This window comes from Hemicordylus capensis, chromosome 14 (genome assembly GCF_027244095.1).
Source record: "Hemicordylus capensis ecotype Gifberg chromosome 14, rHemCap1.1.pri, whole genome shotgun sequence".
In the NCBI taxonomy this organism is placed as follows: domain Eukaryota; kingdom Metazoa; phylum Chordata; class Lepidosauria; order Squamata; family Cordylidae; genus Hemicordylus; species Hemicordylus capensis.
Window position 1 is genome coordinate 2661667 of NC_069670.1, and position 23951 is coordinate 2685617.

Sequence of the window (23951 nt, forward strand, 5' to 3'; positions counted from 1 at the left end):
CCGCAGGGGAGTAACGAGTGAGTGTGCCCCAGCTAGATCCAGATGTCTGAGGTGCAGTCTCCTCCCGGGAAGCGCATCTCATGCGCCCGAGCAGGCCCACACGGCTCCTTCCCGAAATCCACCAGCAAGTCTGGGTTCACGCACAACCCGCCGTTCTCAGTGTCCACATCGATCTGCAGCATGACAGAGCCTTCCCTGTAAAAAATGATGACCCAGGGTTGTGTGAACAAGTGTGTAATTTCCAGAAATGTTGAAGTCATGGAGCGGGGGTGAACAGTTTCTCCCCACCCATCCCCGCCCCCGTGAAAAACCCACAACAATGTTGGAGGAAATTGAAATATAGGCAATACACTTCTTAATTCACCCTTTATAGGTCTAACGTAACATTGTTTTTTAGGCACATTTATTGTGTTCATAACATTGATCATCTTTGGGTCTATTACATTGAGAAGTATAGTTATTCAGACAATTAGTCCAAATGTAGTAATTTACTTTTAAACGTTATTTATGTTTTGTCAGAAATGGACTGCAGTCTGCTGAACTCCAATGAGTCCAGCATCTCTGCAAGCCAGTTGCTTCTGTTTTCAACATCAGCTTTCGATGTCTGGAGGAATTTATTTGAAGCAAGCAGGAAGCTTGGGGGAGTCAAGGCCAGGACACTTTTCCTTATGTGAATATATCTGAACATCTTTTCCTACACATTTTATTCATAATTCCAAAAGAAAATATTTCCTAATCCTTCCCCCCCCCCATTTGTAAAGATCACAAAAGCTCTCTTGGATGGGCTGGGTGAGGGCGGAAATTGATTTATTTCCAAATTTGGGGGGTGGTTTTTTTGGTTTGGTTTGGTTTTTTGCAGGAGAACTAGCCTTGCAAAGTAGAAGTAAGAGTAGAAGTGTTGAGTGGCAGTTTGCCCCCAACAGCTCTGTGGAACCTATTAGCAGAGTTGGGGGCCAGAAGAAACCACTCAGAACATTGATCACTGTAAGCAACTTTGCTTAAAAACGAAAAAGCAACTTAGCAGGGTTACATGTTTGCTTGGATGCATCCTGTGATTAGGAGTGTTTTGCTCTGTGTCAGTGTCAACATCACACCAAGCAGAGAATCCATCTATCTTTGAATCCCCACCACCCTAACCCTAATCTCCCTTCTAAAGGTGATTCCCAGATTCCTTTCTGGCTGGGAATACTCCTGCCACAATTTGCAACTTCCAGCAGAACCTCCATGTGCTGCTCACCGCTTTCTTACCCAGATCACAGCTAGCCTGCCACCACTCCCCCTTCTTTGGGCTTTGGTTTTTCCGACACGTGGCCGTTTCTCGGGAACAGGCGCAGGGCTTGGATCCTGGCTGGCTGTGCCTCCTGCTGCCCCACGTTTGGTTGCCCCTTCCCGGGCTAACTGCAAATGCGGGCTGTTCCGAGACAGCTTTGTGACAGCAGCAGAACGGCTTTTCGCCTGATGCACGCGGTGTCACGTAAACACAAGGAGGCCAGTTTTGCCCCAAGGCCAGGGCCCAAAGGGCTGTGGATTCTCTGCTCAACCCCAGGCAGAGGGTGTGTCTAGAAGATGACTGCCGTGAATGGGTAATAATGGCCTTTCCTTGCCCCCCTTAGGGACCCCTGGGGGTTGTGGTTCTCCGAGGATGGGGAAAAGGTTTCTGACCTGACCATCTGGGGATAAAACTCCTTGTCCCAAGGCGTATAAAAAGAGCTGGTGGTGTAGAGCCTCTTGCCGTCCAAGCTGAGCTGAAGCATATGCGGTCCCCCATAGACCCTCCTTCCCTGTGCCAAAGAGGAGACAGGGCTTGGGGTTAAGGAACAACTTTCCTTAAGAGGAAAGACCAAAGTTTGGGGTGGTGTACAAATTGGATTAATAAATAATAAAATAAACACAAGCAGCCCAGGCAGAGAGTTGCCACGCCCCCGGAAATTCTGGGTTTCACCCGGATTTTAAGCACCTCTCCCATATTGCTTAGCCCACCAGATTTGCCCGGATTTCAGCTTTCATTTAAAAAGAACACGCTAAGCTCTACCCCTTGCAGAAGCGGAGTTCAGGAGTCACTATTCTGCTCAAAGTTCTGGAGTTCTGGAGTCACTATTCTGCAGTCACTATTCTGCTCAAAGATTATTTTCCAGCCAATCTACATCATATGCAAATCAGCACTGAATCGCAGCGATACAATCCGAAACGAGGCATCCGAAACGGGAACAGCACCCTGTGCTAACAGCATAGGGACTGCGATGTCACCACACAGGAAGTACGGAAGCACATTTAGCAGATACTGTAGGTTGTGATACGGTTGTAGGGGTTAATCTGGAAAGTGTCCTGCTGTCAATACTGCAGACAATACTGAGCTAGACGGACCAATGGTCTGACTCAGTAGAAGGCAGCTTCCTGTGTTCCCATGTTCCTAGATTACACAGCACCAGCCTTGCTTGCCACAAACGTGATCCCATTGAAAACTGAGGAATGTGAATTCTGGCATAGTGTCCCTTGAGCACCCTGAGTTCCAAAACTCACGCCTCTCTCGTGTGCCTGTGTGCAACCAAGAACAACTTCACAGCACAACTCCTTGTGCCCCCACCTCGCTCTCCCTCTGCGTATCACTCACCTGGATCACAACAGGATCGGGTTGGCAGTCCAGCTCTTCATCCTCAAGGACTGTGACCGGCCCGCCTTTTACGATGCTGCCCCCCACAAACACCTGCAAGCACAGAAGAGGACCCACAACCCAAAGAAAGACGTTCAGTTGGATGCAAGAACCTGAATGCAGCAATGTCTATTCAATGCCACTTTGCTGGTGCTGCAGCTGCTGGCCAATTGCGACTTTCATTAGGCAGCTTGCTGGTTTAGTAGCCCAGAATGGTCAGCTGATCGGAACTAACAAACAGAGTCTTGATTGCTGGAAATCTCTTTGTACATTGGAATGAGATATCCATCAGAAACCTGGAGAAGATGAACCTTCCTGAGCTGTGTCTCAGAGTGCAGTGCATTGACTTTGTCCCATTAACAACAACAGCAACAAATATTTATATACCGCTTTTTAACAGAAGTGTCCAAAGCGGTTTACATAGAGAAATAAATAAATAAGACAGCTCCCTGTCCCCAAAGGGCTCACAGTCTAAAAAGAAACATAAGACGGACACCAGCAACAGCCACTGGAGGGCTGCTGTGCTGGGGCTGGATAGGGCCAGTTGCTCTCCCCCTGCTAAATAAAGAGAATCACCAAAGTGCCTCTTTGCCTAGTTAGGAGGGGCCAGTGAAAGAAGAGCCAGCCGTATCCCTATGTGAACACCCCATGGCCTGCACCTCCACACTCTGGCTTCCATTTCTAGGGCGACAGACAGTCAGATCCCAGGACTGGGACATTCACAAGCAGGGTAAGATGATAACCATTTCATTCCCAGCATCCTGTCTCCAACAGAGGACAGCCAGATACGAAGGCACGGGCTTACTTGGCCGACCAGTCTAGGACGGTGAGGGTTAGTGATGTCGTATTGTCGGATGTCACCATGAAGCCAGTTGCCAATGTATAAATAGCGGTCGTCCAAGGAAATGAGAATGTCAGTGATGAACCCTGGAGGAGAAGAGGGCGGGAAGTGAAGTTAGTTTTTTTAAATTTATGTCCTATACTTCCTAGCGGCTGCCTTGCTGCTCCCAGAGTTTTCACTGGATTCTAGTGATCAGATCATATGACTGAGGTTTTATAGCCAGAGGTTGCCAGTTCGAATCCCTGCTGGTATGTCCCCCAGACTATGGGAAACACCTATATTGGCAGCAGCAATAAAGGAAGATGCTGAAAGGCATCCTCTCATACTGTCTGGGAGGAGGCAATGGTCAACCCCTCCTACCAAAGACAACTGCAGAGCTCTGTGGGCACCAGGAGTCGACACCAACTCAATGGCACACTTTTACTTTATTTCCTAAGAGCGGCTGCCTGCCTTATAGTTATTGTTATTCATTAGGTCCCTATTCCACTCTGAGAAGGTCAGGGTAGTGTACAAGATTTTCCCATCTCCTCTATCCACACAACAACCCTGTTAGGTAGATTAGGCTGAGGAGTGGTTACCAGTCAAGATCACGGGATAATCTTCCTGGCTGAGTAGTGATTTGAACCCGGGTCCCACATTCTAACCACTGCACCACATGCCCTTGCCTTAAGATCAATTTCAGAGGCTCTTCTAGGTGTCCCGTTGCTGCAAGGGCTGTGGCAGGCAGAGGCAGAAGAGGCAGGGCCTTTTTAATGGTAGCCCCACATGACCAAATGCTATATCTGGGAAGATCCATCCATTCTCTTCTCACATTGAGGCAGGCATTGGAAACTTGTTTGCTTGACTGTTAGTGCTGGCTGTGTTGAAGGGAGGAGAGCAGGTCTTGTGGTAGCAAGCATGCATTGTCCCCTCTGCTAAGCAGGATCTGCTGTGGTTTGCATTTTGATGGGTGAGTGCTGCAAGATATTCCCCTTAGGGCAGGGCTGCTCAACTTCAGCCCTCCTGCATATGTTGGCCTACAACTCCCATAATCCCTGGCTATTAGCAACTGTGGCTGGGAATTATGGGAGTTGTAGTCCAAAAACAGCTGGGGAGCTGTTGGAGGGTGACAAAGAGTCCTTCTGAGCCCAGCCACCCTCCTTTTCACTGACCTGGCATTTCGGAGAAGTACCATCCCGAGACTTTCTTGTTTGGAATCTGGATCACTTTCTCTGCTGCCCAACACCCATCCTGCGAAAGGGAGAGATGGTTACTGCTGCTCCTTAAGTGGCGCAGCGGGGAAATGCTTGACTAAGAAGCAGAAGGTTGCCGGTTCAAATCCCCGCTCGTACTATACATGATGTAGTATCAGCAGTGATATAGGAAGGTGCTGAAAGGCATAATCTCAGACTGTGTGGGAGGAGGCAATGGTCAACCCCTCCTGTATTCTACCAAAGAAAACCACAGGGCTGTCTGTGGGCGCCAGGAGTCGAAATCAACTTGACGGCACACTTTACCTTTACTCTGATGGCTTATTGGGAGCCCAGTTGGTTGAGGTTTCTGCAGGGGGAACTTTCTGATCTGGAGAGAGCCAGAGATCTAGCGATATAGATCTTGGCCACTGAAAATAAAGGAGCCTCCATGTTTAGAGGCAGTCTACCTTGGATAATGGGGAACTCTCCAGAAAGTTTTATTCTTCATGCCCCGCTTGTCGGTTTTCAAGAGGCCTCTGACTGGCTGCTGTGGGAAAACAGAAGCTTGGACAGGGTAGACTGTTGGGTCTGAAACAGCAAGCTTTGTCTAATGTATGAGAACCATCTCCAGATTTCTAATGGGCTATTAGAAGGAGGAGTGGACTTGTTCTCTGTTGCTTCTGATTAACAGATTTGGGCAGGACATTAAGAAGAATTTCCTGGCTTTATGAGTGTGTTTGACGGTGGAACTGTCTGCCACTTGCAGTGGCAGGCTCTCCCACACTGGAGTTTTCCAAGCAGAGGCTGGGCAGGCAGCCATCTGTCAGGGATGCTGCAATGGTTTCCTGCACCAAGGAAACGGGACTTTCAAGGTCCCTTCCTACTCTAAAATTATTTGGTTTCGTGATTCCAAAGCCGGCTATTCCTGCTCCAGTGCCCAGGGCCTCTGTGAGTCCTTACCTCAGTCTTGAAGAAGTGATAGATAGAGCTTTGCAGAATGCAGCCCACCATGCCGTGGGCAGAGTTGGGGTTGTGCAGGAACCGGATCGGCAATGGGGCAGAATCCTCCCCTACATCGATGGACTGGACGAGGCAGTGGGTCGTCCAGTCCCAGACGTTCAAGCTGCGGCCGTAGCGCCCTGTGAGGAAAGAAGTGGGACATTTCTGGTATGCAATGGTGATTGCTATTGCTAACAATACAACACGCCGCTTTTCAGCGGAAAAATTCTCCCAACGGGTTCACATTGCAAAAGGAATGAGAAGTGGTGAACTTGTTTTAATTGTTTTTATCTGAGCCATTTTGGAAGGGCGGTATATAAATCAAATGAATGAATAAATACATACATACATACATACATACATACATAAGATGGTCCCCTGTCCGCAAGGGGCTTACAGTCTGAAAAGGGAGAGGCAGGGATGCTGGGCTGGGCTAGAGAGGGTGCCTCTCCCACATTTGAAAAAGGTGCCCTTTGGCCCAGCTCGCAGGGGTTCTTCTCATATTGTGTGCCATGGATGGGCTTCCTATAGGGGTGGCAGAGGCGTAACTATCGTTGGGCAAGGGGAGTCAGTTGTCTCGGGGCACACTGCCTCCAGGGGCCCCCTAGAGACATGTCACATGACTCCCCATTGCCAGCCCACCCAGCCCCAAGGCCTCTCAGCCAGTCCCCCTCGCCCAGTTCGCCCTCTCTCCTGCTTGTCCTGGCTGGCAATCTCAGCAGCCTGCAAGAAACTGTCAGAGCTCCTTCTCTCCCCGCCTCTCGGCTGATCGGCCTGTGCATCGGCCTCGCTGAAGCCTGAGGCTCTCCAGGCAGCAAGCAAGCAAGGAAGGAGGCAGGCAGAGTGAATTCCTTTTTGTGGTTACTCTTCTCCACACCATATAGAGGGATCTGCTTGTCGTAGGGCTTTGATATGGGGGGGGGGGGAGACTGAGAAGTCTCAGAATATACCCCTGCTAAACCCTGCTAATACCCCTGCTAACTTGGCAAAGAGGCACCTTTTAATCTGGTGATTCTCTTTATTTAGGGGAGGAGTAACTGGCCCTTTCCACCCCCAGCACCGTACCTCCAGTGACTGTTGCTGGTGTCTCTCTTGTATTTCTTTTTAGATTGTGAGCCCTTTGGGGACAGGGATCCATCTGATTTATTATTTCTCTGTGTAAACTGCCATTTTTGGAAGAGCAGTATAGAAATCGAAATAATAATAATAATACATAATTAATGAAAAACAAATCTAAGTGTTGCATGGATTGACTACAAGAAAGCCTTCAACTCATTGCCTCACACATGGATACTAAAATGTTTAGAAACAACTGGTGTCAGCAATAACATTCAGATATGTATAAAAAAAGCAATGAGCATGTGGAGTATACTGTTAACAATCAATGGCAAGACACTTGGACAGGTTAGCATTAGAAGAGGTATTTTCCAAGGGGACTCACTATCCCCTCTGTTGTTTGTAATCTCCATGACCCCACTTTCACAAATACTAAATAAAACAGGTCTCGGATACCAAACATCCAAAACCTCAAGTAATATAAACCATCTGCTGTACATGGACGATCTGAAGTTGTATGGAAAGTCCCAGTCAGAAATCGAATCACTGCTAAACACTGTTCAGTAGCGATATAGCAATGGAGTTTGGACTAGACAAGTGTGCTGCATTAATAATGAACAGAGGAAAAATAAGAAAAACAGAAGGAATAGAACTGCCCAATGGAAGCAAGATCAAGAACCTGGAAGAGAAAGAACATTACAAATACTTGGGCATTCTCCAGGCTGATAACATTGCACACGCTGAAGTTAAAAGAAAAATTGGAAGTGAATACATCAGAAGAGTTAGAAAAATCCTCAAGTCCAAACTCAATGGCGGGAACACCATACAAGCTATAAACACCTGGGTTATACCTGTTATCAGATACACTGCAGGAATCATAGACTGGACCCAGGCAGAGCTAGAGATGCTAGATCGTAAGACCAGGAAAATCATGACCATCCATCATGCTCTGCACCCCCGCAGTGATGTAGATAGGCTATACCTCCCTCGCAGCTCTGGTGGAAGAGGAATGCTGCAAGTCCATCAAACAGTAGAGGAGGAGAAAAGAGGCCTTGAAGAATATATCAAGGACAGTGAAGAAGATGCACTTAAAATGGTCAATAACGAGAAACTATTCAACACCAATGAAACAAAGCAGGCCTACAAGAAAGAACAAGTCAAGAACCGAGCAGAAAAATGGAAAAATAAGCTGCTGCATGGTCAATATTTGCACAATATAAGTGGAAAAACAGACATCACCAAGACCTGGCAATGGCTTAAGAATGGCAACTTGAAGAAAGAACCAGAGGGTTTAATACTGGCTGCACAAGAACAGGCACTAAGAACAAATGCAATAAGAGCAAAAGTAGAAAAGTCCACAACAAACAGCAAGTGCCGCCTTTGTAAAGAAGCAGATGAAACCGTGGACCACCTCATCAGCTGTTGTAAAAAGATCGCACAGACTGACTATAAACAAAGGCATGACAAGGTAGCAGGGATGATACACTGGAACATCTGCAAAAAATACAAGCTGCCTGTAGCCAAAAATTGGTGGGACCATAAAATGGAAAAAGTTGTCGAAAATGAAGATGTAAAAATATTATGGGACTTCCGACTACAAACAGACAAACATCTGCCACACAATACACCAGATATAACTGTAGTCGAGAAGAAAGAAAAACAAGTGAAAATAATCGACATAGCAATACCAGGGGATAGCAGAATAGAAGAAAAAGACATCGAAAAAATAACAAAATACAAAGATCTACACATTGAAATTGAAAGGCTTTGGCCGAAGAAGACCAAAAGAATCCCAGTGGTAATTGGCACCCTAGGTGCAATTCCAAAACAACTTGAAGAGCACCTCAACACCATCGGGGCCACAGAAATCACCATCAGCCAGTTACAAAAAGCAACTTTACTGGGAACAGCCTATATTCTGCGACAATATCTATAACAATTGACAATAAAATTCAGCCATCCCAGGTCCTTGGGTAGGACTCGATGTCTGGATAAAACAAACCAGTCAATAACTGCTGTCTGACTGTGTAAATAAATAATAATAATATTTAATTTTAAACAGATTGGAAAATTTGCTGGCTTAAAAAAAAACCTATCTAAAAAGTCCTATAAGTGGCTTGTTTCATGGCAGAAAATTACAAAAACTTCTGGAACAAATATTATATTTATATTTGAGTATTTATAAATAAATAAAATATTTATTTATTCATTCATTTATAAATGCATTTATGTCCAAGTTGTTTTGCAACCCAGAAGGTCTGAGTGAGGACTGTGAAGCATGTGTTGTTTTATTTTATTTTATTTTTCTTTAGAAATGCTAAGCTGGTTGGGCGTGTCCAAAAACCTCACTCGCACTATTTACACTATCTGTCATCAGTCAGTATGATTCTGTAATGAGATGAAATGTTAAGGAGGCCCTGCACATGCTGGTTTGCCCCCCAGCCCCGCACCCCGCTAGGGATGACCCTGCTTCTGAGCACCTGCAGAGAGTGGTTTTTATCTCAGTACAGTGAGAGACCACAACCAGCCCGCCTTCCACATTGGGGAGCAGGGAGAATGACTTTTAGGACAGAGGGCGTAACTTCAGGAGCTCCTTGAGCCCTGGCATGTCTCATCTATCTTCAGATTTTACCAAGAAGAGGCAGATTCCTCATTCTCTCCCCCTGCCCTTTTCTCCTGATGAATGGTGCTAATTCTTGCTCTTTTCTCTATTTCTCCCCACCTATCTTCCTTGCTTCAGTGGGACTTACTGATCTCCTATAGGGAGCAAAATATGCTGGGAGAACAAATTAGTTTGATTTGATTTACATCTGTGAGCATGTGCAATCCTATATGCACTTACCAGAGAAGGATCTCAGACAGTTGAATGCAATGGAGTTTATTTTGAAGTAGACATGCTTTCCTTGCTAGTAAGTCCTTTAGGTTTCAATGAAATGTACTTCCAGCTAAATGTGGTTAGATTTGCTGCCTGCGGCTGCAATTCTCCACACACGTACCTGGGACTTTTGCCCACAGCAGGCTTTACTGCGAGTGTACTGGGAAGCTTTATTGCGAAATCAAAGTTGTCCCAAAGAACCAACGCAAAATAGTGGATTTTTTTTTTTTAGCTCCGGATATAAATCAGGCTATACTCTAATGAGCAATAAAAAACCTGAATTGCGTGTGAACTGCTCCCCAATAACCCACAGGGACTTCAGAGTAAATCTGGCCAACATGTGAATGCAGCACCTCCATTCCAGAGGAGATGTGTGTTAAAGGGCTATAAAGCCTCATGTGAAAAATCTCCTGGAATCAAACTTTACTGAATTTGTTCAGAATTCGGAGAAAACATACATAGGCTCACCCTGCATGGTTGAAAGTCTCCTTTGCTAATCTGCAGCGAGGGGCCCATTTTAATAATTAGTGTTTCTAGTGTGCTCTAGGCATTAAACGTAGCACAAATATATAGTATTCAATATATAACACTATATATTGTGACGTGTGCGTGTGTGTATTCAGGCAGCATACTTCTTTTGAAAGATCAGACTTAAATCCTTGGGGGCCTGGGGTGTGTGGAGGCCCTGGACTTTGAGCGGGGGAACCATTTAAAATCTCATTTCTGGGCTCACTCCAACCTTGCTACGCCCCTGGAAGGCCTCACCTTTCCTCAGATCGGCCGGGTTAAAGCCGTCGATCAGGTATTTCGGCACGCCCCACTCGGTGCTGATCATCACGTTGTGTCTCGGCTGGTACCAGAAATCGTAGCCTTGTGGGGGCTCGTCCCCCGGTCTCTCCCACGTCCCCTTCACGTCAAAGGTTTTGCCATCCAGCAGGACGAATCCACCTGGGGCGAGAGAACAAGACATGTGGTTATCATGAAGATCTCAATGCAAGCTCCGTGGAGGAAGGGCTGGGGGGAGAAATGCAGTCCATTGAAAAGTGGGTCGTTCTCTCTGCACAGGAAGTCGGACGTTTGTTTGTTTGACATATTTTATACTGCCCAAAACTTGCGTCTCTGGAGGGTTTACAACAAGATAAAAACAACATTAAAACATTAGTTAAAAACAAAAACAAGAAATTTAACACAACAATTTAAAAATTTTAAAACAATGTTCTAAAACAAAATTAAAAACAATCAAAACAGTATCAGTTAAAAGCCTGGGTGAACAGATGCGTCTTTAAAGACTTTTTAAAAATGGTCAGAGATGGGGAGGCTCTTATTTCACTAGGGAGCTCATTCCAAAGTCTCGGGGCAGCAACGGAGAAGGCCCGTCCCTGAGTAGCTACCAGACGAGCCGGTGGCAAATGCAGATGGGCCTCTCCTGATGATCTCAATGGGTGGTGGGGTTCATAACAAAGAAGACGTTCTCTTAAATACCCAGGGCCCAAGCTGTTTAGGGCTTTTTTATAACCAGCACCTTGTATTTTGCCCGGAAACATATTGGCAGCCAGTGTAGCTCCTTCAATACAGGAGTTATATGGTCTCTCCTAGATGATCCAGAGACCAGCCTGGCTGCCACATTCTGAACCAACTGCCATTTCCGGACTATGTACAAGGGCAGCCCCACATAGAGCGCATTACAGTAATCCAGTCTGGAGGTTACCAGCAGATGTACCACTGTTTTGAGGTCATCTATCTCAAGAAATTGACGCAGCTGGCATATCAACCGAAGCTGATAGAAGGCACCTCTGGCCACTGCCTCAACCTGAGATACCAGGGAGAAACTTGGATCCAGAAGCACCCCCAGACTGCGTACCTGTTCCTTCTGGGGAAGTGTGACCACATCCAGAACAGGCAGATCAAAATCATCCCCCGGGTTTTGACCCCGCACAATGAGTACCTCCGTCTTATCTGGATTCAGTCTCAGTTTGTTATCCCTCATCCAGCCCATTACTGACTCCAAGCAGGCATTTAGGGAGGTTATGCCCTCTCCTGATGACGATGACATGCAGAAGTAGATCTGGGTGTCATCAGCATACTGATAACACCGTGCACCAAATCTCCTGATGATCTCTCCCAGTGGTTTCATGTAGATGTTAAACAACATCGGAGACAATACGGAGCCCTGAGGGACACCATACAAAAGTTCAGATTTTGAAGAACAACAGTCTCCAAGGGACACCATCTGGAACCTGCCCGAGAAGTAGGAGCAGAACCACTGGAGAGCAGTGCCTCTCACTCCCAACCCCCTCAGACGCTTCAGAAAGATACTATGGTTGATAGTATCGAAAGCCACCGAGAGGTCCAAAAGGACCAACAGAATCATACTTCCTCTGTCAGTTCCCAGTTGGGGATCATCCATCAGGCCGACTAACGCAGTCTCCACCCCATAGCCAGCCCGGAAGCCAGTTTGAAATGGGTCTAGTTAATCAGTTTCCTCCAAGACTGTCTGGATCTGGGAGGCCACCACCCTCTCAATTACCTTGCCCAACCACAGAAGGTTGGAGACAGGCCTGTACTTACTCAGCTCTGAGGGATCCAAGGTAGGCTTCTTCAGAAGCGGTCTAATAATTGCCTCCTTAAGACTAGGAGGCATCCTACATTCCCTCAGAGACGCATTTATAATCTCTACCAGGCCTTCTGCAACAACCGTCCTGCCAGATAGTATAAGCCATGTCGGGCAAGGGTCAAGAGGACAGGTGGTAGGCCGCACCGCTTGTCCACATCCTCAGGAGTCACAAACTGGAACTGATCCAACCTAACCACACAAGAGGAGTCGCTGGACACCTCCACATCAGACACTGAAGTAATTGTGGAGACGGCGTCTAAGTCGGCCCGAATACGAGAGATTTTTTCTACAAATAATTCATTAAACACATCACAGCGGGTAATCGATGGTTCCAGATTCTGATTCAAGGGAGGAGGGGCACTCACTAGCCCTCTCACAACCGTGGACAACTCCGCCAGACATGAACTTGTGGATGCAATACGGGCAGAAAAGAATCGCTTCTTTGCCGCACATATCTCCTGAGCATAGGTCTTAAAATGAGCTCTATGTTGCAATCTGTCGGATTCCAGCCGAGTCTTTCTCCACTTGCGCTCCAGTCGTCTGCTTCACCGCTTCAGCCCCCGTAGTTCTTCCGTATACCAAGGGGCCAATTTTGAAGCGCGTCGGAGAGTACGCTTAGGAGCAATCATGTCTACTGCCTCGGTGAGTTTGCTGTTCCAGTTCTCCACCAGGGCATCAACAGGATCACCAGCAGAGCCAACACTAAATCCCTGTCTAAGCATGTCTCAGGGCTCCCAGATTCCAGTTGTGCCTGCTTCCAGTGTTAGCCTTCCCTCCTACCTGGGCGCTTTCCAGATTAGACCCTGCAAGAGGGTCAGGACGTATCTCGGAAGTATCTCTGAAGCTTCCACACTTCTTGCATCGTGACACCGTAGTCCCTATGGTGGGGACTATGCTATGCAAAGCAGATGATCAGTGAACGGCAGCAGGCTGCCGTTCACATTGCCAATGCCTCGTTGCAAATGTAATCCTCGCAATAGAGTGCTATGACGCTGTGTAGCCAGCATAAGGAAGCAGCTGGTTTTTTAGGTTGTTGGTTTCCGCGAGACTGCTCCTCCTGCTGTTTATGGTTTGAATGTGATTTGCCCGAACGGAAGCATTTTGCTGCTGTTGAGTGGCTAAGCTGGAAAGCGCCCTGCTTTGAATTTCCTTCCCAAGGAATTCCCCCAAACTTCCCAAGTTCAAGTCCTGGCAGCATGTCCAGGCAGAGTTAGATCAGACCCCTGCCTGAAACCTTGGAGAGCAGCTGCCAGTCAGAGTAGGTAGCACTGAGCTAGATGGACCAAGGGTCTGACTCAGTATACAGCAGCTTCCTGTGTTCCTCCACTGAGCCAGAGCCCAGTGGTAGAGCAACTGCTTTGCATGCAGAAGGCCCCAGGTTCAAGCCCTGACAGCCTCCTGGGATAACTCTGGAGAGATGCTGCCGGCCAGTGCAGACAGCTCTGAGCTACCCAGACCAGGAGCCTTCTCCTGTCTGACGCAGTTCCACCCAGTCACTTGAAATTGTACCTAGGCCGCTAATACCTTTTCCATTGCCGAGGGGGTCCCCCAGAGTACTGATCATGATCTCTCCGCTGCCCAGACAGTGTGATGTCTGGAGGAAAGCCAGGTCACATTTCTGGAAGACCTCTCTTGGTTCGATAACCTGCAGGGAAAGTCAGGGAGAGGCAGAGAAGGAGTATTTATAAAGTGGAGGCCTTCCTCCTTTCCTGTGGCTTCCGCAAGGTGTTTTCCCCCTCCAAGATCCCAGCTCCAGTCACCATATAAAGCAAACCCAGATGCCATCCTGGGGCAGACAGAACATCCAAATGACAACACAGGCACCCAGTCACGGCCTGCCTTCTAGCTGGGTGTGTGCTGCTCATTGCTGGTGGCTTCCACAGGAAGCTTGCTCCATGGACTGTGGCCCTCTCACGGGTCAGTTCTTCCGGTCTTCCATTCCGTAGTCCAAAATCTACCACCAAATAGGCCCAACTACAAAAACTGCCACCGAATAGGCCCAACTAGATCATCTACTGACGAAGATCTTCAAGCAGTTGGGAGATGGGGGAGGAAAGCTGGTCTTGTGGCAGCAAGCATGAATGGCCCCCTTTGCTAAGCAGGGCCCACCCCAGTTTGCATTTGGATGGGTGACTACCTGTGAGCCGTGCCTGATGTTAAGATATTCCCCTTAGCAAGTGGGGCCATAGCTCAGTGGAAGAGCATCTGCTTTGCCTACACAAGGTCCCAGGTTCAAGCCCTGCTGGCAGCATCTCCAAGTAGGGATGAGGAAGACTCCTGCCTGAAATCTTGAAGAGCTGCTGCCAGTCAGTGTGGGCAGTGCTGAGGGAGATGGACCAATGGTTTGTCTCGGTGTAAAGCAGTTTCCTATGTGCCTGTGTTCCACTGACCAAGATCTTCAAACCCTTGAGAGGTAGAGGGCATTCCCACTCACACTGCTGTTTCTGTCCCACCTATAAACTGAGTACAGAACAGATGACTATTTCTTACAGCTCAATGGAAATTACCCTCTCCTCTGTCTAAGTACCTCCGTCCAGGAGCCTGAACTGTGGCTTGACAACTGTACAAGGTAGACTTAACGTCTGGAACTCATTGCCACAAGATGTGCCCATGGCCACTAGCTCGGATGGTTTTTAATAGGAGATTAGATAGGCACCTTCATGGAGGAGGATAGGCCTGCTAATGGCTCTCTTAGATACCCAGGGCCTAAGCCGTTTACGGCTATATACGTTATAACTAGCACCTTGTATTTTGTCTGGCTGCCAGTGTAGCTTCATCAGTAAAAGGAGCAACATGGTCTCTCCGAGATGACCCAGAGACCAACCTGGCTGCTGCATTCTAAACCAACTGAAGTTTCCAGACTACGTACAAAGGTAACCCCATGTAGAGCGTATTACAGAAGTCAAGTCTGGAGGTTACCAACAGATGTACCACTGTTTTGAGGTCATTGATCTTGAGAAACGGGCACAGCTGGCGTATCAGCCGGAACTGATAGAAAGCACCCCTTGCCACCGCCTCCACTTGAGAAACCAGGGAGAGACATTGATCCAGAAGTACTCCCAGACTGCAAACCTATTCCTCTTGGGGAAGTGTGACCCCGTCCAGAACAGGGAGATCAAAATCGTCTCTAGAGTTCTGACCCAGCACAATAAGTACCTCCGTCTTCTCTGGATTCAGCTTCAGTTTATTCTCCCTCATCCAGCCCATTACTGCTTCCAGGCAGGCATTTAAGGAGGATAGGCCAACTCCTGAAGACGTTGACATGGAGAAGTAGATCTGGGTGTCATCAGCGTACCAGTAACACCCAGCTCCAAATCCCCTGATGATCTCTCCCAGCAGTTTCATGTATATGTTAAAAAGCATTGGAGAAAGTACGGAGCCTTGAGGGACACCATACTTAAGCTCAGATCTCAAAGAGCAACAGTCTCCAGTTGACACCATCTGGAATCTGTCCGAGAGGTAGGAGTGGAGCCTCTGTAAAACAGTGCCTCCCACCCCCAACATTCACAGACGTTCCAGAAGGATACTATGCTTGATAGTATCAAAAGCCGCCGAGAGGTCCAAAAGGACCAAAAGAGTCACACTTCCTCTGTCAGTTCCCAATTGGAGATCATCCATCAGGCCGACCAAGGCAGTCTCCACCCTGTAGCCCGCCCAAAAACCAGTTTGAAATGGGTCTAGATAATCAGTTTCCTCCCAGACAGCCTGGAGCTGAGAGGCCACCACCCTCTCAATTACCTTGCCCAGCCATGGGAGGTTGGAAACAGGCCAATGTTCCTATGTGCCCTTGCTTCCGGCTTTCCCATCTCCAGAGGTCTTCCAAGCACTGACACCCATCCCGAACCACTTGTGCAAATACGTACTTTATACATCCTCGGGGCCCGCGGGTCAGTCCCGGTGTCCACCACATAGATCCGGGAAGAGCCCAGGCAGGGGAGGATCAGCCGGTTCCGCTTCTTGGTGGTGTCTCCGAAGCAGCTGCTGCAGGTGTTCCAGCCCGTGTGGTGGAGCTCATCGTCAATGTAGGGCATGGGCAGGCGATGGATCACCTCCGAGGGGGACAGGCAAGAGCATGAATGTCAAGCGTTGGGGTGTGGTGAGCAGAAACCACCCCACTCTTCTGAATAAGGACATGTTTTGCATCCAATTAACTTTTCTCTTTATGGAAACTTTCTGTATACAAACAAGAGCTTCAGCCAGGCTTTCACAAAAACATAAGGAAGGAAGGAAATGAGAGACGCAGAGAAAAGGGAGAAAGGAAAAACAGAAGAGAAAGAGAGAGGAAGGAAAAACAGAAGAGAAAGAGAGAGATGCAGAGAGAAGGAAGAAAGGGGAAAGTGAGTGAAGGAGATGCAGAGAAAAAAGGGGGGAAAGGGAGAGCTAGAGATGCAGAGAAAAGGGAGGGAGGAACAACAGAAGAGAAAGGGAGAGATGCAGAGAGAACAAAAGAAGGGAAAAGTGAGCGAAAGAGATGCAGAGAAAAAGAAGGAGAAAAAGGAAGTGAGAGATGCAAAGAAAAGGGAGGACGGAAAAATGGAAGAGGAAGAGAGAGATGCAGAAAGAAGGAAGGAAAAAAGAACCAGAGAGAAGGAAGGAAAGCAAAAGAAAGAGATGTAGAGAGAAGGAAGGAAGGAAAAGAGATGCAGAGAGAACAAAGGAAAGAAAAGGTGAGCGAAAGAGATGCAGAGAAAAAGAAGAAAGGGAGGAATTTGTCAAAGCTTCTTTGAAAGCCATCCAAGCTGGTAGCCCCACTACCACAGCCTGTGGCAGAGAATTCCGTAGATTAATTACGTGCTGTGTGGAAAAGTCTTTCCTTTTGTCAGTCCTAAATTTCCTGGCAAACCATTTCATTGGATGAGAGAGGGAGAAAAAAATTCCTAGTGGCCCCTACCTTAGATAACCTTTAATGAAGATTAGACAGATCGACTGACTGCAAAATGGAACTTCCCTGTTCAGTGGCAGTATACCACGGGATGCTGGTTGCCATGGACATATGACTGCAGAGGGCCATTGACTTGTGAGCTTCCCAGAGGGATCTAACTGGCTTCTATGGGGAGCAGCACACTGGATTGGATTGCCTCCCTTGGTCTCCTCCAGCAAGGCAAATTCTTACATCCATGGATCCAATTCCATCCCCTTCCCAGATCTTGAGACGAGGATCACAAAACTTAAAAACGGCCCAAACCGGGTAGCTCTCCAGGGTGATAAGATCTAACATTGATACCTGGCAGTAAGATGCAGATTCCGGGTCCACATCCACGGTGGCCAAGAAGTCAGGTGCCCGAGTGCCAGTGCCGGTTAAGATGCACGTTACGTAGATCAGTTTCTCTCTGGGACCTTTGACATCAAAGACCATGGTTAGGAATTCAGTGGCTGAGAAAATTTTAAAAACCCCAACCCATCCGAGTGAAAAGGAACCTTTCCCAAAGTCTATGTTGTATTCTGTCTAGTAATCTTTTATGTTTTGTTGGAGAGAAGTTTGTCCCAGTGGGAATCCTGGTGTGTGTGTGTGTGTGTGTGTGTGTGTGTGTGTGTGTGTGTGTGTGTGCGTGTTGTGTGCGTGTGTGCAATCAGGAAGCGAAGGAGGAGGAGGAGGAAATGGAATTGTTTCTGGAATAAAGTCTTTGTTAAATCTGCATAAGATTACTTTGTGTTTATGAGAGAAGCAGCTATAAAACAGTCCACTAGTCTGTACAATTGCCATAATGCTTGCTTAGTTATCCGCATGCCTTATCTCAGCAATCCCAACAACATTCTTGAAAGGTAGACTGCTATTCTTCCCATCCATGTATTTCACCCTGAGAACAATTCATCGTCACCCGTTGTTTTTCAGACAAAAGACATTTGTGTGAATCAGATTCAGATCAACCTCCTTGAGGTCGGGAACTTGATTGCCCAAAGACATCATTATCATTTTATTTATATTGATTGATTGACTGACTGAAAGCCACAGTAAGTTACTCACAGGCACGGAGCCTGACTGCCGGCGGTCCCGCTCACTCCACCACCCACATCTGACGTCAGATGTGGGAGTAGCCATGCCCCCGCATTTGACGTGAGACACGGAGGTGCGGCCCCTGATTGTGTGTGGCCCGGGTTCTTTGAACCCGTTCGCCCAATGGTAGCTCCACCCCTGGTTACTTAGCAGTTACTCTAAAGAACTGCTTGGTTTCAGTATTAATAGTAATGGTGCAGTGGGGAAATGACCTGCAAATCCCTGCTGGTATGTTTCCCAGACTATGGAAAACACTTATATTGGGCAGCAGCAATATAGGAAAGTGCTGAAAGACATCATCTCACACTGCATGGGAGGAGGCAATGGTCAACCCCTCCTGTATCCTACCAAAAGAAAGCCACATGGCTCTGTGGTCGCCAGGAGTCGACACCAACTCGACGACACACTTCACACTTACTACATTTAAGTAGTAATTTGAGTAATTTAGTCTGGATTGTCAGCCACTATTATGTTTATTATATTATTTTATACTAGTATTTTTAAGCCCTTTAAAATAACGGGCGCTAGTACCTTTGTTGTTGTTGTTGTTGTCCTTTAATCCTTTTTCCTTTATCTTGGCTTTTTTTTTTACTTTCTCTCTTTCTTTCCTTCTTTTTCTCTCTCTCCCTCTCTCTCTTCCTTCCTTTCTTCCACCTTTTCTCGGGTGGTGAGTGCCGGTCCTGCCGCCAACTGTGCCGCCTGCACCCGCCGTCTTTCCCTTGGCCGCGGCCTCTCTGTGGCCGGGCGAACAGCCGGCCAACATGGCCGCCGCTGCCGCTATTGCCTCGCTGCGGCCACCCCCGCCGCCCAGAGTGCTGCCCGCCCCCGCCGTCTTTCCCTTCCCCAGTGTCCTTTTCCTTCCTTCTTCCCAGAGTGCCACCAGAGTCCCGTCCCCGCCGGCCAGAGTGCTGCCCGCCTCCGCCGTCTAACATGGCCGCTGCCATTGCCTCGCTGCGGCCGCCCCCGCCGCCCAGAGGGCTGCCCGCCCCCACCGTCTTTCCCTTCCCGGCATCCTTTCTCTGGCCAGGCAGGCAGAGGCGGCAGCAAGAGAACCGGCCAGCATGGCCGCCTGGTGTCGGCGGTCGTGTCTCCCTCAGCCTGTTCCGAGCATGCGCTTCGCGCATGCCCAGAACAGCCAAGGGAGACACGGACGCAGACCCCAGCCTTCTAAGGCACGGACGCACACCTAACCATCTTATTATGGAGGATTCTGCTACCCTGTAAATCAAGGCCAAGTGACAGCATTGCATGGCTCTGTAATAATTTGTTTAGGATTTCTGTGGGACCTGTTAACTGTTAGTCGTAACTGTCTCCAGTCACTCCATCTCATTGAACTAAAATAGCACGTTCCAGCAAATATTTGGGGGATCTCTATCATTTGTCTCTTCTTTTCAGAAAATCTTCACAGGGACCCTTTTAAGGAGTTTACAGAGCACAAACTATGCTTGGGTTCTGGAGACACTGCATTTTGGATGATGTTCTCCGTCATTCAAAAAAGATGTGAGTGAAGCACGTCTCTCCATTTGGGCATTTCTTCTCCTAGCCCTGCTCAGGGCGAGACTCGAAGCCTTTGACTAATATTCAACTTCAGATCTTTTCGGCATTAATGATGTCTTGGAGGCTCTGGAATAATTGAATCTAGAGGACCACTCCCTTGAAGCAATCCTGTGATCTTGGCATGGCTTAACTAGACATCCAGGTGTGTGGGGTTTTTTGGGGGGGGCAGGGGGTTAGAGTCTACTTACCTTTCATAGCATCCAGAGGCGTTGCATAACCAGGACCGTGACATGACCCACAGTGACCTTTTGGGTTAGAAAGGGAGAGAGAGAGAAATTTAGCGCTTTTGTGTCAGAACTACTGTGCTGGGTTGAAGCAAAAGTCCATTGGGCCCAGCTCTCTGTCTCCAACAAGGGTGAGCCTTAGAAGTTTGCAGGTTTCTTAGAATGGGGCCGTAGCTCAGCGGGAGAACATCTTCTTTGCATGGAGAAGGTCCGTGGTAGCATCTCCAGCGAGGGCTGGGAGAGACTCCTGCTTGGAACCTTGAAGAGCTGCTGACAGCCAGTGTCGACCAGGGCTGCACAACCTCGGCCCTTCTGCTGCTTTTGGACTACAACCCCCATCATCCTCAGCCACAGTGGCTAGTAGTCAGGGCAGGGGCATAGCAAGGTTGGAGTGGGCACAGAGACAAGATTTTAAAATGCCCCCCATCACTGAAGCTCAGCTGTATTTTTATATATATATATATATATATATATATATATATATATATATATATATATACACACACACACACACACACACACACACACACACATATAACCTATGTGCCACAATAGAACATCATCCTAAATTATTTTTAAAAAGGTTTTGTAAATTGTGGACGATGCAGATCATTTAATGGTACTAGAGAAAGACATACTGTTCTAGTAGCTCCAGGTCTTAACACTCGCATCAATTTCAGAGGATGAATACAACTGAAGGAAGCCCGGGTGGGTGTGCGGCTGGGGAAGTCAGTCCTGTGACTTGCCTCTAGGGGGGCCCCCTAGGCAGTGGGCCCCCAGACAACTGTCTCCCCTTGCCCTGTAGTAGTTACACCCCTGAGTCGGGTCTGGCTCGGTACAAGGCCGCTTCCTAGTCTCTTCAGTGGAATGGGATGGAAATCATCCCAAGTGGTCGCAAGCATTGTTAAGGCTTTCCCACCAAAAGCTTTCCTGGAGTAACACATGCTAGTCTTAGCCATTTGTGATAGGAGTCTTCCTCTTCCCCAACATTTCCCAGATGGAAATGGGCATTTGGAACCCCCCATCTTTCCCCATCAGGCCCTGCTGACTTGCTGAAGCAACTTTGCCGGTCGGGTGGGCCTTACGTTGGCTTCCCAGAAGTCAGTGGGTTCCGGGTTCCCCCAGAGGCCCCTGGAGATGACACCACATGACGATGCCAATATTGAGCTAGATGGACCAATGTTCTGACTCGGTACTTGGCAGCTTCCTGTGTTCCTATGTGTGAGCCCTGGAAGAGATTCCCCTGAGGGGATGGGGCTGCTCTGGCAAGAGCATCTTGCAGATGGTCCCAGATTCCCCTCCCTGGCAGCATCTCCAAGATAGGGCTGAGAGAGACTCCCGCCTGCAACCTTGGAGAAGCCGCTGCCAGTCTGTGCAGACTGACCTAGAGGGACCAAGGGGCTGACTCAGCAGAAGGCCCCTTCCTGGGTCCCTATGATAAGCTCCAAGTATTTCAACGTCATAGGAGGGACCGTTTGATTCTGTTGCTTGCGTTGCCCTATAAATGCTGACTTTGCTCTTGGGGCCCTCTGTGCCTTTTGTGATCTTCTCTGCTTCCTTGCCACACACTCCAGACCAGAACCGATTTGAGGACGGGAACTCCCTTTGCCACCCAGCGCCCTGCCCATCAGTGTTGTTTTATGCTGAGTACCATCTGCCTGAATACTGAGCCAGCGACGTTTGGGCAAGGACCGCTGGGGGAAAGAGTTTGGGGGAAAGAGGGAAAGAGTTTGCTCATTAGCACCTCCAGAGGGAAACACCCAGTGATGCTATGGGGCTATTTTTAGCCTACTATCAACGATCCTGTCATTGGTGGGGTTCAGAGGTTCAATCTGCTCATTCCTCTTGCTGGCCCTCATGATTTAAAGTGATTTTTATCAATTGGGGGTGGTGGTTCAAAAGTAGCTTTTAGTGATGGGGGGGGGTAAAAAATGTCCAGGGGTTCAATCTGTGCACTTCTCTTGCTGACTCTTTGAAATTTTAAGGGAGTTTGGGGGACCTTTGAACATATTTTCCTTTATTTTTCGGTCTTTTCACGACCCTGGTTCCCCTAACCCCCGGTTTCCCATAAACTTTAATGCCTCACCAACCACAAATTTGCCTACGGCAAGGTTTTGCTGGAATGGACCCCTCGTGGTTGGCAAAGGATGACAGTATGTTATATGTCACCTGAATTTTTTTTTCTAAGGCAAAGTGGGGGAGAAGTAGTCTGCTAAAGATGTCAAGAAGGCCATCAAGTCCTCCCCCAGCAGGGATTAAAGAAAGAGGGTGTCCCTTACCTCCACTCGGCATCTCCTGCTCCGGGGAGCCCACGTGGGTCTGATACTTTGCCATCCTGCACAGTCTGGGCTCGTCTGGCTGAGGTTCCTGATCTGCTGATGCACCCAAAGGGCTCCTATATACCCATCTGGGGCAGGATTCATTAAGGGGAGGGGGTGGAGGAGGGGGGCGTGGTTCCCGGAAGGGATTCATTAAGGGATGATTCATTAAGGAAGCATCCTTTCCTCACCCTCTGCCTATTCCTGGCAATGCTCCGGCCTCCCTTTCAGATACCGGACTGGAGAGATTTGAAGCAAGTCGGTTTCTGGGTGTTCGGATTTCTCCCATGGAGGATCCGTAGGACTGCCTTACCTCCTAACTATATGGATTAATCGGGGACAATCCTCGCCTTCTGAGGAGAGCTGGTCTTGTGGTAGCAAACATGAATTGTCCCCTTTGCTAAGCAGGGTCTGCCCTGGTCTGCATTTGGCTGGGAGACCACATGTGTGAGCACTGTGAGATCGTGTCCCCCCCTTAGGGGGATGGAGCCACTCTGGGAAGAGCATCTAGGTTCCAAGTTCCCTCCCTGGCAGCATCTCCAAGGTAGGGTGGAGAGAGACTCTTGGCTGTAACGAGCTAGATGGACCAAGGATCTGACTCAGACCAGATTTAGTCCAGTAGTAGGGATAGTGAAAGGAAAGTCGGCAGATTAGTTCTTACTAGAACAACTTGTTTTTAACCAATCTGGCATTCCACGCCTTTCTCCGCGGGTGTCAAAAAGGTGCCTTTGGGTTGTGTAATCAGTCAGAGCGGGCAATTCCCTGCTTAGGAGAGCTGGTCTTGTGGAGAGGAGAGCTGGTCTTGTGGTAGCAAGCATGACTTGTCCCCATAGCTAAGCAGGGTCTGCCCTGGTTGCATAAGAATGGGAGACTAGAAGTGTGAGCACTAGAAGAGATTCCCCTCAGGGGATGGAGCCGCTCTGGGAAGAGCATCTAGGTTCTTCCAAGTTCCCTCCCTGGCAGCATCTCCAAGATAGGACAAGATTTATTTATTTTTAATAGGACAAGATTTTTTTATTGAACCAACAAACTGCCAAAGCATACAGTACGATGCCAGATAGGGCTGCGAGAGATTCCTGCCTGCAACCTTGGAGAAGCCTCTGCCAGTCTGTGAAGACAATACTGAGCTAGATAGACCAATGGTCTGACTCAGTATACGGCAGCTTCCTATGTTCCTATGAACTGCTGCCAAATGAGGCCAGGAGCTAGGTGCACTGGGAACTGGTCAAGCCTGTGGATCACTAATAGGGAACAACAACAACAACATCTTGTAAGAGGTGTCCTTAATCCCTTGCTTACTGGAAGTTGGGGTGACTTCACTGGGCTAAATAGAGCACCTGTCATTTTGCAATCGCAGGTGCAGACTTACAGGTTTCCTCTTTCACTCTCTGAATCACCCTTTGATACCAAGACCGGATATTATGGTCGACAAGAGATTGGGTTGGCCCCTTGTGTGAAAGAAAATGTATTATTGAAATAGGAAACAGAAATAGTTTGAAGCCCAGGTAAATCATAAACCAGTGATCTTATCAAAGAAGCAGAAGTGGGCATTTACAATCATGGTCTCATTTGTGTCGAGTTTTAGATTGCACATTCCTCAGGGTAGGGATCTCCCCTCTTTAGCGGAAATTCTGGTGGGCCACTGTGCGA

The 23951-nt window shown here is 48.1% G+C and overlaps 1 protein-coding gene across 2 annotated transcripts; it reads right to left on the reverse strand.

Annotated features, from left to right (window-relative positions):
* On the reverse strand, positions 1 to 19993 carry LOC128337345 (methanethiol oxidase-like). 2 transcript variants are annotated; one of them, XM_053278241.1, is made up of 11 exons: positions 19948 to 19993; positions 17432 to 17544; positions 16071 to 16256; positions 13732 to 13852; positions 10359 to 10541; positions 5624 to 5802; positions 4643 to 4721; positions 3456 to 3577; positions 2612 to 2704; positions 1663 to 1781; positions 1 to 195 (listed from the first exon to the last, which is right to left on the reverse strand). In XM_053278241.1, exons 1-11 carry the CDS (start codon positions 19952 to 19954, stop codon positions 33 to 35), a joined length of 1365 nt encoding a protein of 454 aa, XP_053134216.1. In that variant the 5' UTR covers positions 19955 to 19993; the 3' UTR covers positions 1 to 32. The 2 variants fall into 2 exon arrangements, with proteins under 2 accessions (XP_053134216.1, XP_053134217.1); XM_053278242.1 differs by lacking the exon at positions 16071 to 16256.
* Between the last annotated feature and the right edge of the window lie 3958 nt (positions 19994 to 23951).